At 39.8% G+C, this 24,964-nt stretch overlaps 6 protein-coding genes across 8 annotated transcripts; 3 read left to right on the plus strand and 3 right to left on the minus strand.

Moving 5' to 3' along the window:
• Positions 1-13,768: 13,768 nt before the first annotated feature.
• LOC9634880 (mitochondrial inner membrane protease subunit 1) lies at positions 13,769-14,819 on the minus strand. Of its 3 annotated transcripts, none has more exons than XM_024687201.1 (4): positions 14,702-14,819; positions 14,243-14,425; positions 14,048-14,173; positions 13,769-13,989 (listed from the first exon to the last, which is right to left on the minus strand). In XM_024687201.1, exons 1-4 carry the CDS (start codon positions 14,804-14,806, stop codon positions 13,933-13,935), a joined length of 471 nt encoding a protein of 156 aa, XP_024542969.1. In that variant the 5' UTR covers positions 14,807-14,819; the 3' UTR covers positions 13,769-13,932. The 3 variants fall into 3 exon arrangements, with proteins under 3 accessions (XP_024542969.1, XP_024542970.1, XP_024542968.1); XM_024687202.1 differs by having other exon boundaries at positions 13,869-13,989; positions 14,048-14,158; XM_024687200.1 differs by having other exon boundaries at positions 13,869-13,989; positions 14,048-14,158; positions 14,210-14,425.
• Positions 14,820-14,886: 67 nt separating this feature from the next.
• On the plus strand, positions 14,887-17,681 carry LOC112350603 (pentatricopeptide repeat-containing protein At2g35030, mitochondrial-like). Its single transcript, XM_024687059.1, has 3 exons — positions 14,887-17,445; positions 17,505-17,562; positions 17,625-17,681. Exons 1-2 carry the CDS (start codon positions 14,928-14,930, stop codon positions 17,507-17,509), a joined length of 2,523 nt encoding a protein of 840 aa, XP_024542827.1. The 5' UTR covers positions 14,887-14,927; the 3' UTR covers positions 17,510-17,562; positions 17,625-17,681.
• Positions 17,518-18,709, plus strand: LOC9635584. Its single transcript, XM_024687089.1, has 6 exons — positions 17,518-17,562; positions 17,742-17,822; positions 18,033-18,101; positions 18,190-18,260; positions 18,463-18,528; positions 18,703-18,709. Exons 1-6 carry the CDS (start codon positions 17,518-17,520, stop codon positions 18,707-18,709), a joined length of 339 nt encoding a protein of 112 aa, XP_024542857.1.
• Positions 18,707-19,842, minus strand: LOC9634881 (chlorophyll a-b binding protein of LHCII type III, chloroplastic). The gene is made up of 3 exons (XM_002982098.2): positions 19,669-19,842; positions 19,443-19,598; positions 18,707-19,324 (listed from the first exon to the last, which is right to left on the minus strand). Exons 1-3 carry the CDS (start codon positions 19,792-19,794, stop codon positions 18,815-18,817), a joined length of 792 nt encoding a protein of 263 aa, XP_002982144.1. The 5' UTR covers positions 19,795-19,842; the 3' UTR covers positions 18,707-18,814.
• Positions 19,843-21,667: 1,825 nt separating this feature from the next.
• LOC9635585 lies at positions 21,668-22,953 on the plus strand. The gene is made up of 7 exons (XM_024687090.1): positions 21,668-21,802; positions 21,852-21,950; positions 22,004-22,126; positions 22,189-22,267; positions 22,320-22,416; positions 22,476-22,644; positions 22,712-22,953. Exons 1-7 carry the CDS (start codon positions 21,668-21,670, stop codon positions 22,808-22,810), a joined length of 801 nt encoding a protein of 266 aa, XP_024542858.1. The 3' UTR covers positions 22,811-22,953.
• On the minus strand, positions 22,816-24,615 carry LOC112350604. The gene is made up of 3 exons (XM_024687060.1): positions 24,403-24,615; positions 24,199-24,336; positions 22,816-24,134 (listed from the first exon to the last, which is right to left on the minus strand). Exons 1-3 carry the CDS (start codon positions 24,521-24,523, stop codon positions 22,933-22,935), a joined length of 1,461 nt encoding a protein of 486 aa, XP_024542828.1. The 5' UTR covers positions 24,524-24,615; the 3' UTR covers positions 22,816-22,932.
• Positions 24,616-24,964: the final 349 nt, after the last annotated feature.

The raw sequence follows: 24,964 nt of genomic DNA on the forward strand, positions 1-24,964 counted from the left end.
AGGAAACAACTCCAGAAAAAGTTCATGGTATTCACACTATGTGAAAAATGCACCAACTTAAATGAGTTATGAGGCAACCTCTTTGTCTAACACAGATGCGTGACCCACTCAGACACCTTCTGGCCATTGTCGACAAGGAAATGACCAACGAAGTCAGCCACCCTTGCTACTTTGGGTGTCACCCAACTTACAAAAGTGTGATACACCCTTGCCCGCAGGGACATAGAGAGAAAAGCCAGAGGCCCCAACTCTCATAAGCAAAAAAACCAAACCCATCGGTAAGGTTTAGATAGACTATTGTAAATAGGCAATGAGAATTGTTTACACAGTCACGCCCTTTTAACAGAATAAGGAACATTGACAAAGAGGCGGGTAATGTGACCAGTCGACAGTAGCTACCCCATGACTAGAGATTTCACCATGCACATGAAGTGCTAAAGCCAATTTACTTATATTGGCCCAAACTCAAAGATCAAGAGATGGACACTATCAAAGTCATAGACAATGATATCGTAGAGTCTCAAATATCAGTGATTAAATCTTATATTAGAGCACAAAAGTATTCCAAGTAAGTTATCATCCGATAAACCAGTATTATAGTAGAGGAACCACCAAGATCATCATGTTTGGAAAACATAGGATTCACCATCCAACAAAATTCAACAACTAGTGTATCATCAAAGAAACTCAATGATGAAATGTAATTACCAAAGATTGTAGATAGTATGCCAATCAACTTACAAAAGATAGCTCAAAGAACACAAAGTATCATTGATTGATAAGCATAATACTCGTGAATGTATCACCCAAAGGAAATAACATCCCAATCTATCAAAAATAACTCAAGCAATGATCAACAGAACAAATGAATGTTGCAAGACCAACAAACATAACATTTATGCTAACCATCGCACGAGCCAATTTGAATAGATCCCGATCAACAATACAAAGGAACTAGAGTTGCATAAGCAAGCATTAGCAACATCCTACTAATGTCTCAAACCCAAGAGACCAATCCAAAGAAAACCATAAAAAACATGTGGTATTGCGAAAAGTCATAAGTTATCAAAGAGAATAACTAACTATCATGAAAGAACATCAATCATCCCATCAATAGAGAGATGTATGATCATCATCAAAGAAGGAATCCACCATCCCGAAGAACAGCAAATCATTCTATATTAACAACAATCAAGCAAAATTTTTTGACAAGGGTAATCAATTATCTTAGATGATAGTCAATCATCACCAATGATTACTAGATACAAAAGCCAACTTCAACATTAAAGCTAATAAGCCAAAATGCCTTCCTCGACAACTTATAATAAATGGAACAATGAGTATAAAACTCAAAGAATCAAAAGCTTGAAGAAGTATATAGCCAAGTCTTGCCTAATAATGATCACAAATATTGCATAAATTAATTTCAATGTTAAAGAAGAAATCATGGTATAACTCACAATATCCTTCTCAATACATCTAGAAGCTAAACTTCATAATGCAAAGCTAATGAAGAGTATATCTGCATCAATCCAAAAGCCAAGCATAATAGAGTTATGCTCAATAAGTGATCACTAAACCGATCCTCTATGAATCCATCTATAGCAAGACGTAACTCACTTCATAACAAGCACAAGAAGAATCATCAATGATTAATATATTCCAACTCAAATCCAATAAGGATGTAAACATCTTCAATATCAATCACTAACTTTTCATCTCGTAAAGTTAGCATTATCCACGACTAAATCACTTTTCAAGGAAAAACTAAAGCTCAACCCCTACTAAATAACCTCGTCTAGAACACAACTAACTCAAACTTACCACTCAGTTCATTTGAACATTAATATAGTTGCTAACTAGTGATTGTATGAATGCTAATAACACAAAGCCATAACCAAATCATCAACACTATCTTCATCAAGACTGATGAAACTCAATATCAATCCTAAAGAGAGACGTCTCATTTCACACAGATCTCAATATTAATAATATCAATGACAAGGCATCACTTCAATGCCATCAACACTATAACAAAGCTAGAAGAAAGCAAAAGTGAATCACCACTCAAAGCTCTCTAACAACTAATCTAACCAAAATCAAAGATAATATACTTAGTATCTGAGACCAATTCTTCAACAATACTTAGTTACAGATAACATATCATCAAGGAGTGATTCACCACATCCAAGACTTAATGAAATCCAACACCATAAACTAACACAACCAAATGATATTAATAGAGGAAGAATTAATATGCCAACATGGAAAACCCATGTAAGTTTAACGACACAATCCTCCGTAACACCATTCGGTAAAGTAAACCCATCATTGCTAAATCATCATCGAGTGAAACAAATGTCAAAAGCCCTTGACAAAGTCTACAAGTAATCACTAGTCGCAAAGCAATCAACTTGCCTTCACCAAACCCAACACTAAACTCATGCCATCGAACTATATACTTGTCCAACATGAATGTAATATCTCAAGTACAAGATAAAGGTTTATGGACAAGCATGAACTAAATAACTACTTGAATCTAACTCAACCGTGATAAGCTCACAAACACGTTTTGCCAATAGCTCTGAGCATGCTTTGAAGAAGCTAGCTATACATGATTAACACTCAACCGAAACTAAAGTGAAGACTACAAGATGGACTCATATTGGTACACAACCTCCTCATAGACAAAGATATAGTATGGGTACTAACATTTCAACCTTAAACAACTAAGTTGGACATCACTATCTTTAGCCAAGGTGTAAAGCTATCGAGACCAAATCAAGATTAATGAGAGCTCACTACTTTCATAGAGTTTAACAAAATGCAAGGTGCAACTTGCCACCAAGCATAATGTTACAGGAGAAAGGCACAAGGGTCACCTTTTTAAAAAAGTACAATGGCCATTTTTCTACACCAACTCCAGACTCTATCCAACCCAATTGCCTTAGCCCCAAAAGTCAATATCCCTTTTGGGCTGCATTATACAAACTACTTACTAAAGTTTAAGTTAACCGAAGTCAACTCCAACCCTTTCACTAATTTGTACTAGCTTACAAAAACGGAATGGTTTTCGAGCAAAGTGATCAATAGATTAACCATTGGAAAAGTCTAAGAAAATTTGTGGAAAATTTTCTATTCTAAAGAAAGAATGACTCTCAGTCTAGGAATGCAAACTTTTCAAGACTCAACCAACTTCCTCCTACTAACAATTTCATATAGGTTCATCTTAGCACAAATTCTCATGACCCAATAACATGCTTAAGCATCGAACATCATTGCCCATTTTTCCATCTTTAACATTAACATCTGCCAAATACAAAGTGAACATCCAAAGCTTGATCATGAAGACCACATCTTCAAAAATCCACATTGCACTAACACTTTTCTTCAACCACTTTTCAAGATTTAGTGTGAAGCCAAAACACTAATAAAAAAAATGACATGGAAAATCAAGCTCTAAGGAAAAATTCCTCATCACTCGAAGTAACAATGCCACTTCCACTAACACAAGTGCTAGTGATGTCAATGCCTCAACTACACACCTTCTCTATTCAATAATTTACTCCAAGTGTTAACAGATCAACTGATGAGCTATAGCAAATGAATGCTACAACCCTTTCCAACACTTAATGGGCAAACTTAAGGAAACAAGGTACCAACTTAAGTTTAGCATAATAGACCACCATCGAGAATCCAGTCAAAGCTACTATAATGCGTGGACTACCTTCACTTATCAACCACTTTGGGGTTGATCATCGTTTAACCAAGCAAGTCTGTAAACACATTACTCATTATCACATGGATATGATATAAGATCACAATGACTTGATTATCAATTGAGCAACGCCACGAACAATGCTAATGTCATTACTTCAAAGGTTTATGTGAATATCAAGTGCCAATTTGATTCGATAAAATGGAACATAAATGCTACACTTCACCGATAGAGATTTACAACACCTAACACCATTAACTTCTGTTCACAACACGGACAAGCTCATACCACTTTTTATTTGACCAAACTCAAACTAATCCAACACCAAGTTACTCAAGGAGCACTAGTAAGGTTCCCCAGAAAAGAATTGAGCATTGTAACCCAAGTCTTCCAATAGCAAGCTTAGACAAAATGGTATAATGCTTCACCACTATCCATCCCACAACTCACCATTTACAAGACTATCATTTCCAACATGCATCAAAGTAGAGAGTTTTGATTGCATAATGTGAACACGAGTAATGAGTTAACACCTCATTGCTAATCATTTCTCCAAAAGAGAAAATGATTTACGTGTTTGATCTTTCATCCCTAACGACTCTCTTTCTGGTCTTTACTTTGACTAAACCTCAAGCTTGCTTTCGCACTGCCTTCAGTCTAATTTAAGAAAAGTTTATGAGAGAGCACAACAATGATTACTTAATCAATAGACTCATCCATATAGTCCTATTTGATCCACTTGTAATCATGCCTAGGAAAGATCCACTAGTGCTGTGCTAAATAGTTACGGACCAGCCTATTTGCCACACATAGCAAACCCAGGGATGGTTTACTTTCACCCATGGTACATAGAACAACTCATGGAACCACCAATAGGCTAACATTAATCCTACCAACTCAAAGTGTAACCTTGAGTTGTTAATGTGCCTCACTCACTCGCCCAAGCTAAAACTCGTGTAAGCAAAACATCTCAATCCCTTTTATGAGCCCAAGAGCAAGCTCATATTATTATGGTACAAAAAGGTAACCAAATCCATACCTAAGGAATGATTGCAAAGCCTTTGCACCCAAACGTGTACCCACTCGAATAATCATTTTCATCTTTACGTATGCAACAAAACTAGTTGCCCAATTTCATTGGATAGTACTCATTGAGATTCACCCTCTGATACCAAATGTAGTGCACGTGGTTTTTACCCTTTATCCTATGGTGATTTACCATAGGATAACACCACGAAGCAGAACCTAAACCCTCTTTATGCCACGTTGTCCATAGGACAGTGGTGTGGAACCCAAGGTTCAAGGCCTTGGGCCACTGAATGAAGAAATCGTGCCAAACTCCCAAGCATGAAGTGAAAAAGTGATGGAACCGGTCCACAGAGTAACTCCTGAGCATACAGCCTAAAGAGTGAAGGGACAGGAGCCCGAAGCGACTTGGAATAGTCCTAGAGCAACTAACATCCCATTGCCATGACCAGCATGCAAAATGGAGCCAAATGGAGTTTGGCACTATTTCGGCATACTGGTGGCCTAACGCAAGGATATGGGTACTCCACCAACTAACATGGAATGGAACTTGGGTTTAGACCCAAGCCAGATGTAGAACAAAGATAGGCACACAAGCAAGAGCTAGACTATGCCTCAGGTTTGTCAGCCATGCCCAACCTACCCACTATCCCAACTATATATTTGGAACCCCCCATATCCCCCCCTTGAGGAAAATATGCTTTGGGCTTTCTCCCCAAGCCTCCCTTAGTATCAGGAATTAATCTCTAGGACAAGCTTGAAACTTACTAAATATGGAATGGCGCTAAATTGCGAATTTGGACACGGGACAAACACCATTGTATTCAAGCCAATCTCTACATTCTGTAGATATGCCAAATGAGCAAATCTAGACACTTTCCATAAATAGCATTTGAGACTGAATCGAGACTAATACTAATGGCATGATAGCGAGGGTGTTTGGCAGACACGGTAAGCTATCATTTAGTGAATATTGAGGGACTAAGCTCAATATTGCGGGGGTTCCCAACACTAGCAAGTGCAAGTCAACGAATGAATTTCTCTAACTAGGTCAAGTATGTTTGACTAAATAGACACTTAGGAATTCCTTCATTATGCTCATCTAGTCAAGTGCATATGCGAAGACCAATTTCTCAACTAGCTTAGGCAGAGACTGATAACGGGTCCAACAATACCAACCTCCTGCCGTCGTGGCAGTAAGGAAAGAGTGTCCGTAAGGACTGGCCAACAAATAACTTTCGATACCCAAAGTCACATTTACGACAGAGAGCTATACTATATTATAAATCAGTTAGCCATGCGTAACCTACCCACTATCCCTACTATGCAATTGGAACACCCCCGGCCCACCCGCCCCCACCACCCCCCACCTTGCTATTGATACGTCAATACCTATTTTGAGCTTTGGCTATGGCCTCAATTGTCTACACCAACATTGGTGCAGCTGCTCAATACAAGTATCAACAGTTGGGACCAACACTTTGGACATCAGTTTTAATACATCTATCATACCATACTGGATTGATAAATTTTAGTGTTTGCCCAATATTTTTAAGTTTAACCTATGCAAGTACTAGAATGTACTTGGGGCATTGCTCAGTAGCACTAGAAGCTCAATTGGCTGTTGCAAATGCCTGGGCTCTTAGAAAAAAATGAGGCATAATCCCCTTGACAAGCTAAGAAAACCCCAAATCTGGCATGGCTAGGAAGATCAATACATGTCAATATTAAGTGCAGACATGCCATTGATGTAGGGGTTGATGTGGTGGCTGCTGTATAGGCTCAACATTGGCCTATATTGTTAATATGTAAAAAGGAGCATCATACATTTTGATTAATGTCAGCTTGAAGATGTCCTTTGAGGAAATTGCTTTTGACAAATGTATTGCTTGAGCCTATCTATAAGCCAGGTCTTTTGATAGATCCAAGAACATTAGTGACAACAAAAGTTGTAAAAAAAGTTGATGATATTCTGTATTTTGTGAAACACCACTGAGAGCACATATAATAAGAATCTTGTAAAAAACACCTACCGGCTCACTACAAGACAAATATAAAGGCATGGGAGGTACATGTGAACCTTTCATCCTGGGCAAACTATAATTACCATTCGTCTACTCTATGGCTCTTGATCTCTTCATTGGTGGTGGTAAGCTCTCTTTCCTTTTTGCATTAGATTCTTTTACAACTGTTTTCAGTTTTCAAATGCCTAAAGTGATATTGATTTAGAGGTGACACTATTTCAAACAAGTAGAAATTATTGGGGCTCATATTGCATGAAGTATCTCACTGCTACCACTCATAACAGTTTTTGGTTGCCTCTAATACTTGTCTAGTTTGAAAGAAAAGGTGAGATTCCCTTTTTGGTTACATGTTCTGGTACCTATGACAAGATGCTAGACATGAGCTTCTCAAGTGAAATGGGTGCTAATGTGAAGTTTTCTTTTTGTTCCTTCCATGTCATAATTAAGTTTAGTGATTTCAGTGGGACATTAGAAAAGGCTTGGCACTTGGAAGAAAAGCTACTAGCTAGTTTGATGGACTTTATTGCTTTGAACTATAATTTTAAAGGTATGACAATAAGAAAAAAATGTTTCTTTTCGTAACTCACATAACAGGTTCCTTTCTTTGATGTCCTCCAATTTGCACCTAACTAAAATCATAGGATTGAATGCAAGTCATCAAAAGAGAAGAGCCTTTGCCTACCAAATGTGCAAGTCTAGGTCCTAGGGTCATGTTATTGTTTGAGATATTAAAATAATGCAAAGGCATTATAATATGTAAAGATGACTTTAAATATTACATAAAACATGATGATGTGTATTAGAATTCCATAAAACTTTATTCGGGTATTTTGCTTCATAAATGACTAAATTACAATCATTCTGAACAGTAAAATATGTTGGTAGAAAGCATTCAAGTTTAGGATGGCAATACTTATCTGAAGACCATAATACTTCTTTATTATATCTTAGAACTAAGTTTCCATTATTCTGCAATTTTAAAACACAGTTAAATATATTTTTAAAAGAATATGATGTTTCCCAAATCTTCTTATCTTTTGAATATAAAATAAGAATACAATCAATTTTTAAAATTAGTATATTTATACCATTAGGAGAGATTAGAAAGTTATCACTATAAATAATTTCATTAGAATATAAAATACTAAATTTTATTTGGCAATAAACTGAATTTATAACAAAATCAATTGTGCTTGAAGATGTTGATAAAGAATTAGAATCATCTGTTATTAAATTATATTTTAGTAAATACTTTGTACCTTCCTTCTCAAAAGAATCTGCGCAGTTATAGTTTATATCATCAATATAAAAAGCTAATAAATTTCGAAAACCTTGTATTAGTTTTTCACCTTTAATAGTTACACCTGTATTTTCAACAGAACAATGGTCTTTACATTGAAGAAATACTGAAACCATTCCTTTTGAAGTACTAACTTCAGTAACATCTCCATAAGTTGCTGAATATATATCATTATATTTAATTTTATCTAGTAACTTATAAAAAGCTGTAATAATCTCACCAATATCATATATATTTAGATATCCTACTCTTCCAATTTTAGGTTTCCTTGGAGCAACAATTGTATTAAACTGTAAAAATAATATACTTATGATAAGTATATTTTTTATTAACATAATTCTTGGAAAGTATAAGGAACAATTGAAATTTTTCATATTTGTAATTCATTTAATATTACATATATTATGATAGCATAGAATACAAAAATGGACATATCGTTCTAGCCAAAAACCCTGGGCTATATATAAAAGCTAAATTGAATCCTATTCAACCATTATCGAAACCTTATATCTCCTTTTCTTAAAATAATAAAAAAGAGTGAAATATATCAAAATATAAAATAAAGGTCATTTAATTTCTCATAAAGCATAAATACCATGAACTTTTAAAGTGTTATTATGGTCTAAGTTATAGTGTATTTCAACAAGGATGTCAATCTTTTTAAAAGGGGAGTATGTTATGGGTATTGAAAGCTACTTATTAATTTATTCTTTTAGATATTTTGTTTTCTGTCAAGTTAGTAGTGGATTGGTACTTCTTGAGTCCCTCTTGTCACGTGTTAATAATCAAGGTTTAACTTAAAATATTATCAATAAATATAAGATAGGAATTTATATAAAAATTTTACTGAGTAAATCTCTTTTGCTATGTTATTGGCTTTGTAGAATCCCTTATGTTAGTAACTCCGTTTTTCAAATGATAGCCTATTATTTTTCATGGCATTTTCACTATCATGTCTTGAATTCCTACTTTTATTTGTCCCATTTATTATTATAAAAAGAATTCAGATCTAATTAGGCCTATTTATAGAGAATAGAAAGTTTTTGAAAGACTATATTGTTATTCTTGTGATTTGGCACACTTTCTATTTAATGATTTTAGGAGATAGCTATAAAGGATAAGTTTAAACAAAGTTTTTATAGGGTTGGAATATAATGCTTCAAATATTTTGTCATAAGTTTATTTGGCTTTTCTCTATAAATTTACTATATACAAGTATTAATGTAATAAATATATTATAACATAATTTTTTTTTCCAAAAATTAAGCTCTAACCAATGCAAACTTGTTCAATGGTAGACATTATTCAATTATTCCATATGAAGCAATGATGGTCTTTTAATTACACTTGAGGTGTAATTAATGAAAACCTTTATATACATATAGAGATATATAAACACTTGGATAGGGAGGATTTGCAAGAGGTATTAACATTTAGGGAGATGTTTTTATTTAGGCTTATAGATAATATTAACAATAAGTTACCATCTTTGTGTGGATGATAAACATTTGTGAAGTGTGATGTATCCCTAGACAAAATGTCAAGATGTGAAATGCCTTAGCTATAAATATAAGACCATTATCTAAGATAATCTGTTTTAGACAAGAATGCTGAAACACCACTTGAAAGTATCCTATAACAATTATAAATGCACTAGCAAGATCACCAACTTCCATCCAACAAATTAAGTAATTGGACACAATAATGATATACTCATTATCAATAGTCAACCATGGAAAAGGCCCTATTATATTAAATGCCACCAATTGAAAAATGGATAGAAAATTACAATTGACTCCAATTATTTTTCCACAACACAAGAGGGAGTATTTACAAACTTAGCACTAAATAAAGTTATGCACATACCAGGTAACATCTCATTACATTTTTAGCTAATAGAAAAACTTACATAATTTCTCAGTCAAATGACAATATCTTATATGTCTTCCTAGAATAGGAAAGTGATGGTCGTATGGAGAAAGTGCCCTTTGTACGAAATACTTTAGCTACTGCATATATATAATTTTTAGAAGATCAATTTCTTGAATGTCATAAATTTGTAGTTTAACTTGTTGTAACATTGTAACACCTAATACGGTCCTTTTTATTGAGCCCTTTAGACAAACTTTATATGGTAAAATTAAGAAAATGAATTAACATTAAATCATCTACTTTGTACTTCATATGTGAAAAATGATAGGGTTTATAGTGCTATTGTTGTCCCACTTGTATGTGGCCTAAGTGTTCAGTAGAATTCACTCAAATCAGTGGAAAAATGCTTATCAAATACTGATCTTAGGATTTAGCATTAATAACTCATGACAATCGTAAAAGCAAACTCAACTACATTGGTAATATCAAATTATGACCTTATAAGAGTTTATATGATGAAGCACCAGTAGAATTCTATATCCCCATGACATATGTATACCAAAGAAATAGTAAATAACCATCACAATCTGAATGCTGCAAATTCATGTACTTTGTGATCACTATTTTTGAAAGTCCAAATGAGCCATTCCACTAAACCCTTTGTTTATGGATGATAAGTACTTGCAAAAGTGTGGCATATTCCAAGAAAAATGTTAAAATATGAAATTCTTTAGCTTTAAATGTAAGACTATTATTTAAGAAAATCCACTCTAGAGAAAAATGTTCAAATACCACTCGATTGAGTAGAAAGTATTTAACAAAATTGCAAACACACTAGCAAGAGCACTAACTTCCACTTAGTGAATCAAATAGTTAAAAGCAATAATGATTTACTTATTGCTAGCAATTGACTATGGAAAAGGCCACCACCACCACCAAACACCACCAACTCAAATGAATAGGAAATTATAATTAATTCCAGCCATCCTTCCATAACATAAGGAGAAATATTACGAGCTTTACACCAAAAGCAACTATATATATACCAAATAACATTACATCACATCTTCAGTTAATAGAAAAATCTATGCATCTTTTTAATAACAAGATAATATCTTATATATCCATCTAGAATAAGAAAGTTATGGTAGATATAGAGAAAGTGTGGAATAAAAATTGAAGGCACCATTAGCCATAAATGTTCATTAAGATTAGTCCTCACAAAATAAAGAAGGTCCTCTTCAACATGATATTAAGAATGTAAATGTCAAAATGGCAAATTATCAATAAGTGATATAAGGTCCTCAAATCTATCATAAAGCCTTCAAATCTATGACTTAGGCTTTTAAGCCTCACGAATCTTATCAAAAGAAGGTAAATTTTGTTTTGTACTTTATGTACACTAAACATCAACTACACCAACCACCGATAGCATAAAATCCTTATTAAAAAAATCTATAGATGCTAAAATAATAAGCTCATCAAGAACATAAGAAGAAAGTAAGGAAGGAATAAGAGCTCAAGAAAAGGTGTTAACATTAGTCATAAAACTCTTTGGGTGATGAACAACATTAAAATCATCAATTAAATCAATTCATATTATCCTTGAATATATTATTACAATTAAAATCATCATTAAAATCATATTTTAAGCTTTAGGGCTCACCAAGTATTACGACCAACCAAATTCTTTCACTTCAATAATGAAGTAATCACACCATGATCATCTTTACAACCTCCAAAAACCATACAAATATGCATGAAGTTTTTCAAAACCTTAAATTATTACTAAACACTTTTCTGTTATGGAGTAGTTCACCCCCATTAGTTCTAATATACAATTTATGTACGCAATGAGATGATATTGACTAATATACTTATTCTCTCTTGCATCAATACACCCCTAAGATCAATATTATAAGCTTTCAAATCCATGGCTCAGGCTTTTGAGCCTCATGAACCTTAGGAAGTTGGTTTAAGAGTGAAGTGGATAAAATAAAAGATCAAGTGTAATTTAGATATGCCAAAATTAGAAGAGTTATTAACAACTCTTTGAAATTTATAAATGGCCATTTATAGTCCTTAGACCAAATGAAAAATGATGTTATTAACTTTAACAATACTCATAATGGTGTAGTACGATCAAAAAGACATGTGTATGTGATCATAGGATGAGATTTGAATATACTATCACTATGAATCATTGAAACCTTAGGGGTAAATAGAGATAAAATAGCCACTAAAATCTTTCTCATTGAGCAATTGCCCATTTTCTAGTTGGCTTAAGAAAAAAGAGATAAAATACATTACAAAAAACTAACTTTAACTCTTTTATGAAATTGAATGGTTAATGCTCTTTATCTAAGTATGGGTGGCACTACCTACTTAAATACCTTATATGGCTCATTGGAATCTTGTTTTAGGACAGGGCATCATAGTGGCAAAAGGTAGAGGGAGTATTTATGAAGTTTTTATTATGCTATAGTGTTTCAAAATGACATCCCAAAATCCTGAACCATGAAAAGAAAAATGAGTGGTCCTTTTACTTAATGACCAAAGGTATAGCTACATAGTGAAGAAGTCCCAAAAGGTAATGGGATTTAGTGAACTTGTGGTGGTGTTGGTGAACATTCTTAACTTGATTCATTTTGATATATTTGTCTTTGCACAAAGCAAGAAGCTTTGGAAGCAAACACTAGATTACATCACTGACTCAAACAACTTTTGATAAAAACAATGCAATTGTTAAAAAGTATTATCACAATTGTCAACATGTCTAACTATGTGCTTAAAGATATCCAGAAGAAGGTTCCAATCCACACAAATGAGTGTGCTCAAACCATTGTACCATTGTAATATTGTCTCTTAGAGACATAATGAAAACTCACTTAGATGCTAAGCATCATTCTATGATAGGTAACAATCACTGTAAAATGATTGAATTAATGGTACACATCATTCTAGGATCCTTATGGAAGAACTCTAATCAAATGTGAGGATTATCAATAATAGCAAAAGGAGCTATACCACACACTGTGAATGTTACCATTAATTAAATCTGATTATTCAACTGCAACTGTATAGCATTGAGCAAGTGCACCAATTGCTACTCTAGAGTCAAAAGAGGAGGAGGTTACTGCTCTGCCATAAAAAATGATGTAAAGTAGAAAAACAAAACAGAAGAAATTTAAAAACTACAAAAATAGAGAGATTTAGATAATGCAAAAACTAAATTTAAATCAAATACATAAATCCAAACACTCTGCAAGAACAATTAAAACCACCTTGTATAGAAATATAGAAATAAAATACAAAATATACATATTTAACCCTAGCTTATATACAAGAGTAAATGTTCCAAACTTAAACTAATACAAAATCCCACTACACTAATATTAATATATGGCATTATAATTGTACACTTAGACCTCACAATTTTAATTTTCTTTTGTTTTCAAGCTTGTCTCTAGAAGATTTTTCTCACAGTGCATATTCCTACTGTGAACAAATGTTAAGTATGCACAAAGAAGGCCTTCAAAATTTTCTCTCTATGCCAAAGTCTTTATATCTCCCAGCACCATTTTTGTGTTTCAAGTTAATCCTCAAAAGTAATTTTTCATCCACTCACGCTCCGACTTCTGGACCTCGATCTACACAAAACATGGGATTTGATATTTACTAGCAAACTAGGGGAATTGTCTGATGCACCAGTGGACACTTCTATCAGCCTGGAACTTCACATATTGGTATGCTTTCCCTCAAAACCAGGAGCAGGAGACAACTTTATACATCTTAACATATACTAGAATATTCAAGGATTTTCATAGAGACTCTCCAAGCCTGAGCTTTCCATCACTATTTCAGATATGGATCAAGAGCTCCCTATTAGGAGATAAAGATGTAAAGTTGCTCCGGAGCTGCTGGAGGATAAGATACTAGAGTCTTGATGACAACACAATTTTCATTCCTGACGGTCTAAATCCCTCTCCAACTTACACAGATTGCGATGGTATCCTACCCACAAAACCCCAACCTTGAGGGGGCCAAATCTAGAAATTCATAAAACCTTAGCTACAACTTTAACAAGACAACGCAAGGCTTGCTCACCCGGTAAAACACCCTGCCCTGGAGCAATGCAGAAGGCACTGGCCCATACTCCCGCGAGTCTCTCGACTTGTGGAAGTTATCCCCTTGAAGCCAGACATGTCCCTTCGGTATCTGCAAATGATAGAACTAAACACCAAAAGGTATAGAAACTCGAGTGAGCACCTTAACCTTTGCCGAACCTCCTTTATCACTCACCACAGTGATGGTGTCACCCTCCAGGCCAAGGATTCTCTTGCAGACTACCATGCGTGGATCGGATGGTGATCTCGCCATGACAACGTCCCCGACTCTGATTTTCCCAAGCTTTACCGACAATCGCTCGGTCACCAGGATGTCCCCTCGTATATTAAACGTTGGAAGCATACTGGGTCCAATGCACTGCGAAGAACAAACGGGCAGTGTTAAGATCTTTGCATAGCAAAAAGAAAGTAGGAGCATAAAGCAAGCACAAGATATAAAGGATGAAACCAAATAGAAAATATTTTGAAGAACAATCTAACATCGCGATGCAATGAATCAGGAGAAATTGTACTGATGTGCGAAATCCAATACATCGCACGACCGATGGATCAATGCAGGGGAAAAATCCAGAAAACAATGTGGCAAAGGCCATGAACCGGAAGAAAGAAGCAATGCGTGATCGAAGCGCCTCACCTGTTGAATCTGGAGGACGTGATTGGAGAAGACATCCATAAAGCACACACATTGCACAATCGCAGCGCCTCGCCCAGCCACATCGCTCAAGCTCTTCCATAGCATCGTTGCCCTGGCATCTTCTGTCAAGCCCTACCTGCATATTCCGTCTGCAACATATTCCGTTGGGAGCAAAGCATATGCCGTCTTCGTCTTCCTCCCGAAACCTAGCAATGGCCGGCGGCGAATGACCGCCGTGAGTGCTTGTTGCAGGGAATCCCTCGCTCGCCTCTTGCGCCAATGCTCCAGCCTCGTCGAGGGGCGAGCCCTCCACGCCAGGATCGCCGCCGCTGGGTTCGCGGATCGCGATGTGCTGCTCAGCAACATGCTTGTTCGAATGTATGGCAACTGCGGCAGCGTGGGCGATGCCTGCCGCGTCTTCGACGCCATCGAGCCCAAGAATCGCTTCTCCTGGAACATGATCCTGGCCGCCTACGCGGAGAATGGCCACATCGACGCAGCGCGCGCGGCGTTCGTCGCCATGCCCGCGCGGGATCTGGTTGCGTGGACAGTCCTTATAGCCGGATTCGCGAAGAGCGGCGAGATGGAAGCCGCGATAGCTACGTTCTTGCGGACGCCCCAGTGGGATTCCCCTTGCTGGAATGTGCTTATCGCGGCATTTGCCCAAACAGGGCAATGTGCTCAAGCGAAGCATGTCTTTGATTTCATGCCCGAGCCCGATTCCATCTCCTGGAACACACTGATGCAAGCTTTCGCGCAGCACCATTCAATCTGTGATGCCAAAGAAATCTTTGATCGAATGCCCGCGCGGCAGCTCTCGTCCTGGAATTGTCTACTCACTGCATCTGCCCAAGCAGGGGATTTGCAGTGGATTGACGATGTCTTTGATCGGATTCCTCTCCATGATGTGATCTCCTGGACGGCATTTCTAGGGGCCTATGCTGAATCACACAAGCTCGATTCAGCACAAGAGATCTTCGATCGTATGCCCGAGAGGAACGCAATCTCTTGGAACGCGATGATCGCGGTAAATGCCAAAGCGGGGCGAATCCACGATTCGTGGTCGATGCTGCGGAGGATGCCCCAGCACAGCGTCAATCCCTGGAACGCGATCCTCCAGCACTGCCCGTCGATCGACCGCGCGCGCGAGCTCTTCCAATCGATGCGCCACAGGAACCTCTTGTCCTGGAACACTGCTCTCGGGGTCTTTGCGGAGCAAATGGCCGCGATGGGCGAGCTCTTCGATCGAATGCCAGCGCGCAGCATTGTCTCCTTCAACGCCGCGATCAAAGCCCACACCGATCGCGGGGACGTGCACGGCGCGATGGCGGTGCTGGATTCCATCCCAGGCGACGGTGGTAGTGGCGGCGATCTCATCTCCTGGACGATGATCGTGGCGGCCCACGCCCGCCGCTATGGCGGCGCTGCCGACGCGATCTACCTCTTCGATCGCCTCCCTCACCGCGATCTCTACTGCTGGAACGCGCTCCTCGTCGCGCTGGCTGAGAACGTTTTGAGCGGCGATCATCTCATCCACGCGAAGAGGCTCTTCGATCGAATGCCCGCCCACGATTCGTGCGCTAGCAACGCGATGATCCAGGCGCTCGCGGCGGAGCATCGAATCGATGGCGCCAAGACCGTGTTTGATCGAATCCCCCGCCCGGATCTCCAGCTCCTCCCAGGAACATCGATGATCAGCCTTCTCGGCCGGAGTGGTGGATCATCCCTCTCCCAGGCACTGGCGATCTTCCACGGCCTCGCCCAGCGCGATCAGGCCTCCTGGAACGCGATCGTGGAGGCGTGCGCTCGATTCGGGGAGCCGACCATTGCTGCCGCCGCGATCGATCGAATGCCGCAGCGCGACGAGATCGCATGGGTGGTGATCATCACCGAGCTCGCACAGCACGAAGGAGGATCCATAGATCGATCAAAAGCCCTCTTTGATTCGATCGGCGAGCCGACCACCGCGATCTGGAACGCGATCATCGCGGCCCACGGCCACTGCAAGCTCTACCGCGGGGCCATCCAGTGCTTCCGCGAGATGGATCTCTCCGGAGTGGAGAGCGACGAGGTGACGTTCTTGGCAGTCCTGGATGCTTGCCTGGGAGCTCCAGCGCTGGCCGAGGGGAGGATCATCCACGCCAGCTTGGTGGATCGATTCCACTCCCGCCACTACTCGGAGATCATCACCAACACGCTCATCAACTTCTATGGCAAATCCGGGTGCTTGCGCGAGGCCATGGAGATCTTCCATGGATCAAAGCTCGGTGGTATCTCCTCCACGTCATGGAATGTGATGATCGGAGCTTACGCTCACAATGGTCTCTCGGATCGAGCCAGCGAGCTCCTGGAGCTCATGGCGCTGGATGGATCTCTCCCGGATGCCTCGACGCTTATGAGCCTTCTCACAGCTTGCGCTCACGCCGGGAAGCTCCGCTACGCCCGAGACTACTTCGTCACTCTCAAGGGGGATTTCTTCGTGGAGCCCGACCGCGATCACTTTGGCTGCGTTGTGGATCTCTTGGGACGATCCGGGAGGCTCCAGGAAGCGCTGGAGCTCGTGGAGAGCATGCCTTTCGAGCCCGACGCGGTGGCATTGACGAGCTTGCTGAGCTCGTGTAGGAATTTGCACTCGTCCGACGAGGAACTCGCGATTGGAGGGCGCGTTCTTGGAAAGTTGGCGGAGGTGAGCTCGAGATCCGCGGTGTTTGTCATGGCCTCAAGCATGCAAAGGGACGTCCAAGGTAAAAATCGATTCTTTCTATAGTGCTTCTTAACTTGTATTTTTCTTTTTGGGTGTTAGCGTGAACGCGGCTATGGCGGAGAGGCTGGAATTGGGAGAAGCGGCCCCAAACTTTGAGGTGTGCTCGCAGCATTTCTTGTTTCGATTTAATTTGTTTCTCTAACTCTTGGGAAGTTTCAGCTCCCGGAGCCTTTGAGTGGAAAGACATGGAAGCTCGAGGATTTCAAGCAATCTCCAGCACTTTTGGTGACTTTGCTTCTTCTTTTCGTCCAGGAGATTCTAAAACTTGTTTTGCAGGTGATGTTTATCTGCAACCATTGTCCATATGTTGTGCATCTGAAGGAAGCCATTGCCAAGCTTGCACAAGAGTATTCACAGGTGGAAGGGAAATCTTTCCTTTTTCTCCTTCTTGGGTTTTAATAGCGTTTGTGCAACAGAAGGGTGTTGCTGTGGTTGGAATCTCCTCAAACTCGGTGGCAACACATCCAGAAGTGAGAAAATTTCGCTTGTTTTTCGCTTTTCTTGCTTTTGTCTTTCTTTTTTCTTTTTCTAGTTTGCAGAAGTTTTGAGAGTTTGTTTGATGTGTAGGATGGACCTCAGATGATGGCAGAGGATGCTAAAAAATTTGGCTACAACTTCCCATATCTTTATGACGAGGCATGTATTTTCTTTTCTCTAGAGCTCTCTCTCTCTCTCTGTGTCTCTCGTGTTTTCTCTTATTTTGTCTAAATCCTTGTCTCCACAGACTCAGCAAGTTGCTAAGGCTTATGGAGCTGTTTGCACTCCGGAGTTTTTCTTGTTCAAAAAGGTAACTTGGTTTTCTCGCATAACAGTTGGAAAAAAAAACATCTTTTCTCCTACCAGTCAGAAGAAAAATGCTTCGAGCTCGTATACCACGGCAGATTCGACGAGTCCCGCCCTCGCAGCGGCAAGCCCATAACCGGAAGGCATGGCTCTATGCTCCAATTTCCATATCCAGTCCAAGCTATAGCTAATTCGCTTTGGTTGATGTTTACAGTGATATTCGCGAGGCACTGGACTGTGTTCTTTCTGGCAAGCCAATTTCTGGGACACAATTCGCAAGGTCAGAAATATATCTTTCTTTTTCTCTCTTGTTTCTCACACGATTTTTTTACTACAAATACAGTGTTGGCTGCACTATCAAATGGCACCCGCAGTGAGCTTAAAGCTCCATCTTTTAAGCCTGTTTGCTACAGTTTTTAAAGTAAGTTCTTTGTATTTCTTTGTGTTCAAGCAGGAAATAAGCTTCAAGAGCAAAAACCATGAGTGTTTTTTAAGAAGTGTTTTTTACAATCAAAACAAAAGAATTAAATTCTCTGCTTTTTTTCTTTTTTTTTTGGTTTTTCCGTTTAGCTGCCAGGAACAAATCTGGTGGCATAGGCCCAAGCATTGTTGACCACAGGGTTGTCGAGATGATCGAACAAGTTTTCCAAAGGTCCCTTGCCGGTGACAATAGCTTGGACGAAGAAACCGAACATGGAGAACATCGCCAGCCTTCCATTCTTGATCTCCTTCACCTTGAGCTCCGCCAGAGTCTCGGGGTCGTCAGCAAACCCCAGGGGATCAAAGTACTGGCCACCGGGATACAAGTCACCGCCTTCTCCAACGTCAGGAAGTCCATTGATCCTGTAACCCTCGACCAGTCCCATGAGAATCACTTGGCAAGCCCAGATGGCGAGGATGCTTTGAGCGTGAACCAAGTTGGGATTGCCGAGATAGTCGAGCCCTCCGTCGGAGAAGATCTGGGAGCCGGCCTTGAACCACACTTTCTCCTTGAACTCCACACCGACCCATTTGGAGAGGACCTCCGGGAAGACGCAGCCAAGAGCTCCCAGCATCGCCCAGCGTCCGTGGATCAGCTGGTTTGTTTATCAAAAAGAAAAGAAACAACAAGTTGGTTTTCAAACTTACGAACACGAGAAGAGATCCAAGAAGTTTGGAAGTTCTTCCAAAGTTCTTGGAACTAAACGAGCGTACCTCGAGAGCGCGGTTGCGAGCAAAGGCCTCTGGATCAGCGGAGAGTCCGGCAGTGTCCCAGCCATAATCGCCAGGAAACTCTCCCTTCAAGTAGGATGGAGTTTGTGCGGAGAAAGGACCCAGGAACTTGACACGGTCTGGTCCATACCAGAGATCCTGGAGAGCAAAAAATTTATTAGAATTTTGAAGCAATGTAGGTGCTGGAGAGTAACTTTCGAGAGCTTACCATTGAAACCTTTGCTTGGCACTGGACGGATCTACCGCGAAGAGCATTCTTCCTGGACCCGGATCCCCGCAAGAAGGAGCTGCCGGACGCAGCCGCGGTGGATGCTGCAATCATCGCTGCTGCCATCTCAAGCTCTCTCTCTCTCTCTCTCTCTCTCTCTCGATCGATCGAGCGACTTACAAAAAACGAATGCGTCTATACTGTTTTAAAACCACACAACAATCCACGGAGGAGATAGGGTGAATGAATTACGTCCAATGGAAGGCTGCCTCGTGGCGTAGCCAAATCTCCACGTGGCGACGTTGTGGAAGCCCTTTAGATTCTGTGCTAGGCATATTCCAATCACTAGACCGAGAGAGGGATGTTTCTTCTCGTCCCTGAAATTGTTGATGTTTTAGGAGTCCATGTTACATGGGGAACATGTAAAGCTTTCTTCTTTGCACATTATGAATATAAGGAGTCAGCCCTCCAGCCTTGAGCACCTACCTTTGACAGTTCTACAAACTTTCTGAGTATGGTGCAATCGGCTAGAGTTAAGGTCATTACAGCTTGTAAAAGGCATTGAAGTTTTTAACAGAAGTCTAGTGAATTAATGCTCTTTAGCACTTGAATAAAAAGCCATTGGCTACCTTCAGCTGAGGATGATCTAATGGTTGGAGCAAACAAATGAAAGATGGCCACATCATCCAGAGATGGATGGATGCTTCTTGAGTCATTTAACCTCAAAAAGGGAAAACTTTAACTTTATATTGATATTAAAGGCTATGAAAATACTTTTTAAATATCTATATGAATCCTTTTTGGTTGTTTTCTGAGAAGATTCCATGAAAATGATCTATGATAAAAAGTTAATATATATCCTTTTTTAACATTACAACACTTGTTACAGATTAAGAGAGTTAAAACATAGACAATGTAAATAAATTAGAATAAAAGATTTATAATAATAAATACTAAATAATAGCTTTATAATTTATGCAAATGCAAAACATTTTCATTGTTAATAAAAAATGTTCTTTATGATTTTATTAACTCTCATATGTCTTCTATTAACAAATTTTAAATCATGTCTCACTAAACCAAATATAAAATGGGGAACAAATTATACTTTGACAAATGATGATATTAATAATATACTTTCATATGGTTTTGATACATTAATTTCAGAGATACTAGTGATTCAATTTTTCACCAAACTATAATAACTGAATATCTATAAATTTTGGACAAAGTGTGCAGTTGTAAGTGTTAAATGTTTTGTAGGTAATCCTACAAATTATTTTGTAAGTAGCCTTTCAAATAATTCTATTTCGGGTTTAAATATAAAAAATAGAATTCCTTATTTAGTTAAAAAATATAATAATACTATAAGAATAACAAAATCTAGTGAATGCACTATTATAGCTATTAATTTTGAAATTAATTATTTGTTTATTATTGGCAAAATAAGAATTTAACATATTTAACATATATACCAATATTTTCTAGAATAACTTATTTTCATAAAAATTGTGATATAAGTTTCTCAACATTATATGCAAGATACCCAAAAAATTCATTAAAAAAGGGTAAATTTTTTAAATCCTCTAATGGGAAGAATATAGTTTATTTAAATTTAAATTTTATACTTAAACTTTATTCTGGAGAAAATTTATTATAAAAGTCTGACAATAAAGAATATAATGATAATTGTATACTTACTCTCTAAACTAATGGCAACCTTATTTTATATAATTAATATTTTAAAAATTTATGATTAATAAATAAATTTTGTGTTAAATGTTTTTTTCTCACATATATTATTATTCAAAACGATTGCAATTTTGTAAGTTATAATGCTTCAGCACCAAATAAATATTGGTGGGCAAACATGTTGGATGCATAAAATAAAATAATTATTTTTTACTGTAAAAATTTTAACTGCAATATATTAAAGTAATTTTTAATAATTTTAATTTGAATATCCTACTAGTAAACCTTAGGGTTTCTTGTTCTATCCATGGGGCAAGCGTCTTCGATCGAGGAGGCTGTGGAAGTGAAAGCGCCGTCCATGGAGGAACGACCTTCTCTATCATTGCCTGCAAAAACGCTTATTGCTGGTGTTGCGTTTGGAGCATCGCTGCCGATTGCGCAGGTATTTTGATCTTCTGGACGGGGAAATTTCACTCCCTTTTTGCTGGAAGCGTGTAGGAAAGCTTTGCAGGATTTCCTGTGCCACTCCACTTGCGAGCTCGGCTTTTGGTGCGGCGTTTGTGGCTTTATGCTCGACATCTTCAATGCAGGTTCTTTTTCTTCTTTCTTCTTTCTTTGAAGAAACTGAAAGTAGATTGAATAGATTGTGAATCAAATCGAAAGGATTGCTGCTGCCGAGTTTCCAGATGTTGATGCTGGTTTCTCGTCGTCGTCTCAAATTCTTCCTGTGCTCTTACCAGCGTTGATAGGCCTCGTATCCTTCAAGGTATAGAATCAAGAGTACAAGTTTATGTTTCCTGCTTAAAACCAAATGGAAATCTTGTGCAGGCTTTAGGTGGCAAGTATCGGAATCTATTGCCAAGTGATGTGCGATTTCCTGGAGTTTATGCACTGGCTTATCTTCCTTGTAAGTTCTCAACTCTTCCATTTTGTTTCCTCGCATAAAGATCATCTCACAGCAGGAATGCGCTATGCCTCCAAGCACGAAAAGTTCCTCATCAGGCTTTTGTACAGAGAGTTTGGTTGCCACCACTGCGGCAAGACAATCGGAGAAAGGTAAAATCCCAAAACACTTAGCTTTGAAGCCTTCGATAGCGATTGATGATCTCGGTTAGCATTGCAGATCACATACCGCCTAATGCTCTTCACTGGAAGCCTCGGCGCCGGCTCAAACTGACCCAAAAGTTCTATCCTCAGTGCATTCCTTGCATGAAAGTCCAGAGCAGCTCACTCCGGCATGGATTGAATCCACTGGTCTATCACCACAAATCCGGCTGGCCACAGGTACTCGAAAGCTAAAAAAAACTCTATTCGCTCCACCAGGCTAAAAACTTCCCGTGTTTCTGTTCAGCCATTTGTATTTTCAGGCTTTTTTCTGCCTGCTCTTGTTCCAGATGCTGAAGAGCTCAAAGGAGAGCTGCTAACCTACCATTTTGCAAAGTGGACTTGACATTCTTTCTGACCGGAAGAACCATTTTATTAGTTTTAACATTTTTATATTTTTTCCGGTTGTGGAAAAGATTTACAAACATTTTTGTTTCCTTTTTGTACAGTCCAAAACATGCAAAACCTCTAGAAAACACTCTCTTTGAATGCTTGCTCAAGGAGAGGTCTAAACCTGTGCAGGGACAGCATGACATCCTGGTTCTGCAAGTAAATCTTCTTCATCTCCCACCAGCCCTTGGAGGTGATCTCCTCAGGATGTGCAACAGCTGCACTCTCCCGCCCCAGCTTCTTCACCAGGCTGCTCTCCTCCGCCACGATCTTGTACTCCAAATACCTAAGCCCTGCTTTCATGGCTGGCTGGCCATAGTAAGTCTGCGCAGCCCATTCCGTCCCCAGAGGAACAATCTGAATGAAAACCGAAGCCGGCCTCATAAACAGGAAGTGCGTGAGTGCCGCCCCATGCACGCCAACCATGACATGGGCCGAGTGCAGCTCCTCGTGAAGCTCAAACAGGGACGAGTGCGAGTTTGGTGCGAGCACAACGACACGGAACCCGATCTTCTTGGCCAGCCTCACGAGCGCGTTCTGGTTGAGCAAGACCCTGCTGCCCTTCCGGGCCAGCAGCACCAACTTTGGGCTCGAAGATCCGCCAACTTTGTTGCCAACTTTTGCGACGCGGGACATGGGCTTGAGTGGAGATTTCTGGGAGTTGAGCGAGGCTTTGAGCAGCTGCTGGAAGTCGCGCATTGAAGCTTCTGGTGCTTGGCTGGCGATGGCGAGCTCGTCGTGAATTTGCATCCCCAGGATTGCTTGCGGGAAGCAGTGGACACGCTTGGATCGATCGAAATCCTGGACGGGATAGTTTGAGAGCTTGCTCACGATGCTACCGTATTTCATCATCCACCATCTGTGGAGCTCCAGGACGAGGAAGACAACCTCGCCATGGAATTTGTGCGAGGTGATGAAGAGGGGAATGAGGCCGTCGTTAAACTCGTGGTAGACGTTGCCGGTGTAGCCGCCCGTGGAGAGGATCACCGCCGGGACGGAATGGTTTGTGTCGCAGGGCATGCTGGGCGAGGAGCTGCGAGGGAGGATTTCCAGCGAGACCTCTCCAATTGTGGCCATGCAGCTCTTCTCCCATTTTCTTGTGTAAGGCTTGATCTTTGCCACAACTTGGTGTGATTCTTGGGGTGATTCTGCGTCCAGGAGCGCGACTTTTCCGGCTCTTCCACCGCTCACTCGGACGTCGCCTCGCAATTCGCATACGTCGGTTCGAAAGTGAGAGAAATCGCAAGTGATGTTTGCTTTGATTTTCTCCATATTCAAGCCTGCGTAGCCAAGAGCACGAAACCTTACAAATGGTTTGCGAATTTCCTACAAATCGAATCGCACCTAGTCCTTGAGCTTTCTCTTCTTGAGCTACCGGTTGCTGGGCTCGATCCTGGTTTCCATTGCTGAATTTCCCCAACAACAAGTTCATCCGCCTGCCGGGATTGCTCCTGAAAAGAATGAACAGCTCTGGAACATCATCTGCGAGAAAAATTGTCAATCAAGAAAATTCACAGAGAAATTGAGCTCTGGCGCATCGATTCCTACAAACTATTGCTGCTCTGTGCTGGATGACGCTCAACAATTCCACGATTATCCAGCTCCCCAGTGCCGCGAAACAGAGGACAACTCTTGCGCTCCGGCGATTCTTCTTCCATCCCTTCGCCATTGCAAGGATTGAGAGAAACGGGCCAAGAGGTCTTCAATGTACAGCCGGGCCAAAGGCACGTATGACTCGGAGAAAGAACGAACGGTTTTGCAAAACAAAAGTTTTCTTTTTTCTCGATCGCAGCCGTCGGTGGCCAGAAGGTTGGCAGCCGTCGATGGGCGAAAATCCAAAACATCGTGTGAGACACCCAATTGAATCAAACAACCAAGCTTTGCTACACAGCTTTCACATATAAATTTGTGAATCATGGGCTCTCACTCACTACTTAATTCTTTCGTTATCTCCCCTAATTCTCTTTTGGTTTTCTTTTTTCCTTGCACGTCTCTATCGCCACCATTGCATTCATTTTGCTTACGTAGACGTCGCTGTTGTGGTCCGTCCGATCCGACGAAGCCGTGTTCCACGTAAAGCTGGAAGATGAGTACAACGGAGTCATTATCA

Source organism: Selaginella moellendorffii, unplaced genomic scaffold, assembly GCF_000143415.4.
Source record: "Selaginella moellendorffii unplaced genomic scaffold, v1.0 SELMOscaffold_52, whole genome shotgun sequence".
Taxonomy (NCBI): Eukaryota; Viridiplantae; Streptophyta; class Lycopodiopsida; order Selaginellales; family Selaginellaceae; genus Selaginella; species Selaginella moellendorffii.

Coding starts and splice junctions, on each gene's coding strand:
- LOC9634880 (XM_024687200.1), bottom strand. CDS start 14,806: ATGCTATGGAAGAGCTTGAGCGATGTGGCTGGGCGAGGCGCTGCGATT. Junction 14,426..14,701: donor ACGTCCTCCAGATTCAACAG/GTGAGGCGCTTC, acceptor TGTTCTTCGCAG/TGCATTGGACCCAGTATGCT. Junction 14,159..14,209: donor GAGGTTCGGCAAAGGTTAAG/GTGCTCACTCGA, acceptor TATCATTTGCAG/ATACCGAAGGGACATGTCTG.
- LOC112350603 (XM_024687059.1), top strand. CDS start 14,928: ATGACCGCCGTGAGTGCTTGTTGCAGGGAATCCCTCGCTCGCCTCTTG.
- LOC9635584 (XM_024687089.1), top strand. CDS start 17,518: ATGGCGGAGAGGCTGGAATTGGGAGAAGCGGCCCCAAACTTTGAG. Junction 17,823..18,032: donor TTGCACAAGAGTATTCACAG/GTGGAAGGGAAA, acceptor TTTGATGTGTAG/GATGGACCTCAGATGATGGC. Junction 18,261..18,462: donor TTGTTCAAAAAGGTAACTTG/GTTTTCTCGCAT, acceptor TGATGTTTACAG/TGATATTCGCGAGGCACTGG.
- LOC9634881 (XM_002982098.2), bottom strand. CDS start 19,794: ATGGCAGCAGCGATGATTGCAGCATCCACCGCGGCTGCGTCCGGCAGC. Junction 19,599..19,668: donor GCCAAGCAAAGGTTTCAATG/GTAAGCTCTCGA, acceptor TTTGCTCTCCAG/GATCTCTGGTATGGACCAGA. Junction 19,325..19,442: donor CTCGCAACCGCGCTCTCGAG/GTACGCTCGTTT, acceptor TAAACAAACCAG/CTGATCCACGGACGCTGGGC.
- LOC9635585 (XM_024687090.1), top strand. CDS start 21,668: ATGGGGCAAGCGTCTTCGATCGAGGAGGCTGTGGAAGTGAAAGCGCCG. Junction 21,951..22,003: donor GCTCGACATCTTCAATGCAG/GTTCTTTTTCTT, acceptor TAGATTGAATAG/ATTGTGAATCAAATCGAAAG. Junction 22,268..22,319: donor TGCACTGGCTTATCTTCCTT/GTAAGTTCTCAA, acceptor ATCATCTCACAG/CAGGAATGCGCTATGCCTCC.
- LOC112350604 (XM_024687060.1), bottom strand. CDS start 24,523: ATGGCGAAGGGATGGAAGAAGAATCGCCGGAGCGCAAGAGTTGTCCTC. Junction 24,337..24,402: donor GCACAGAGCAGCAATAGTTT/GTAGGAATCGAT, acceptor TTTTTCTCGCAG/ATGATGTTCCAGAGCTGTTC. Junction 24,135..24,198: donor AGAGAAAGCTCAAGGACTAG/GTGCGATTCGAT, acceptor TTGGCTACGCAG/GCTTGAATATGGAGAAAATC.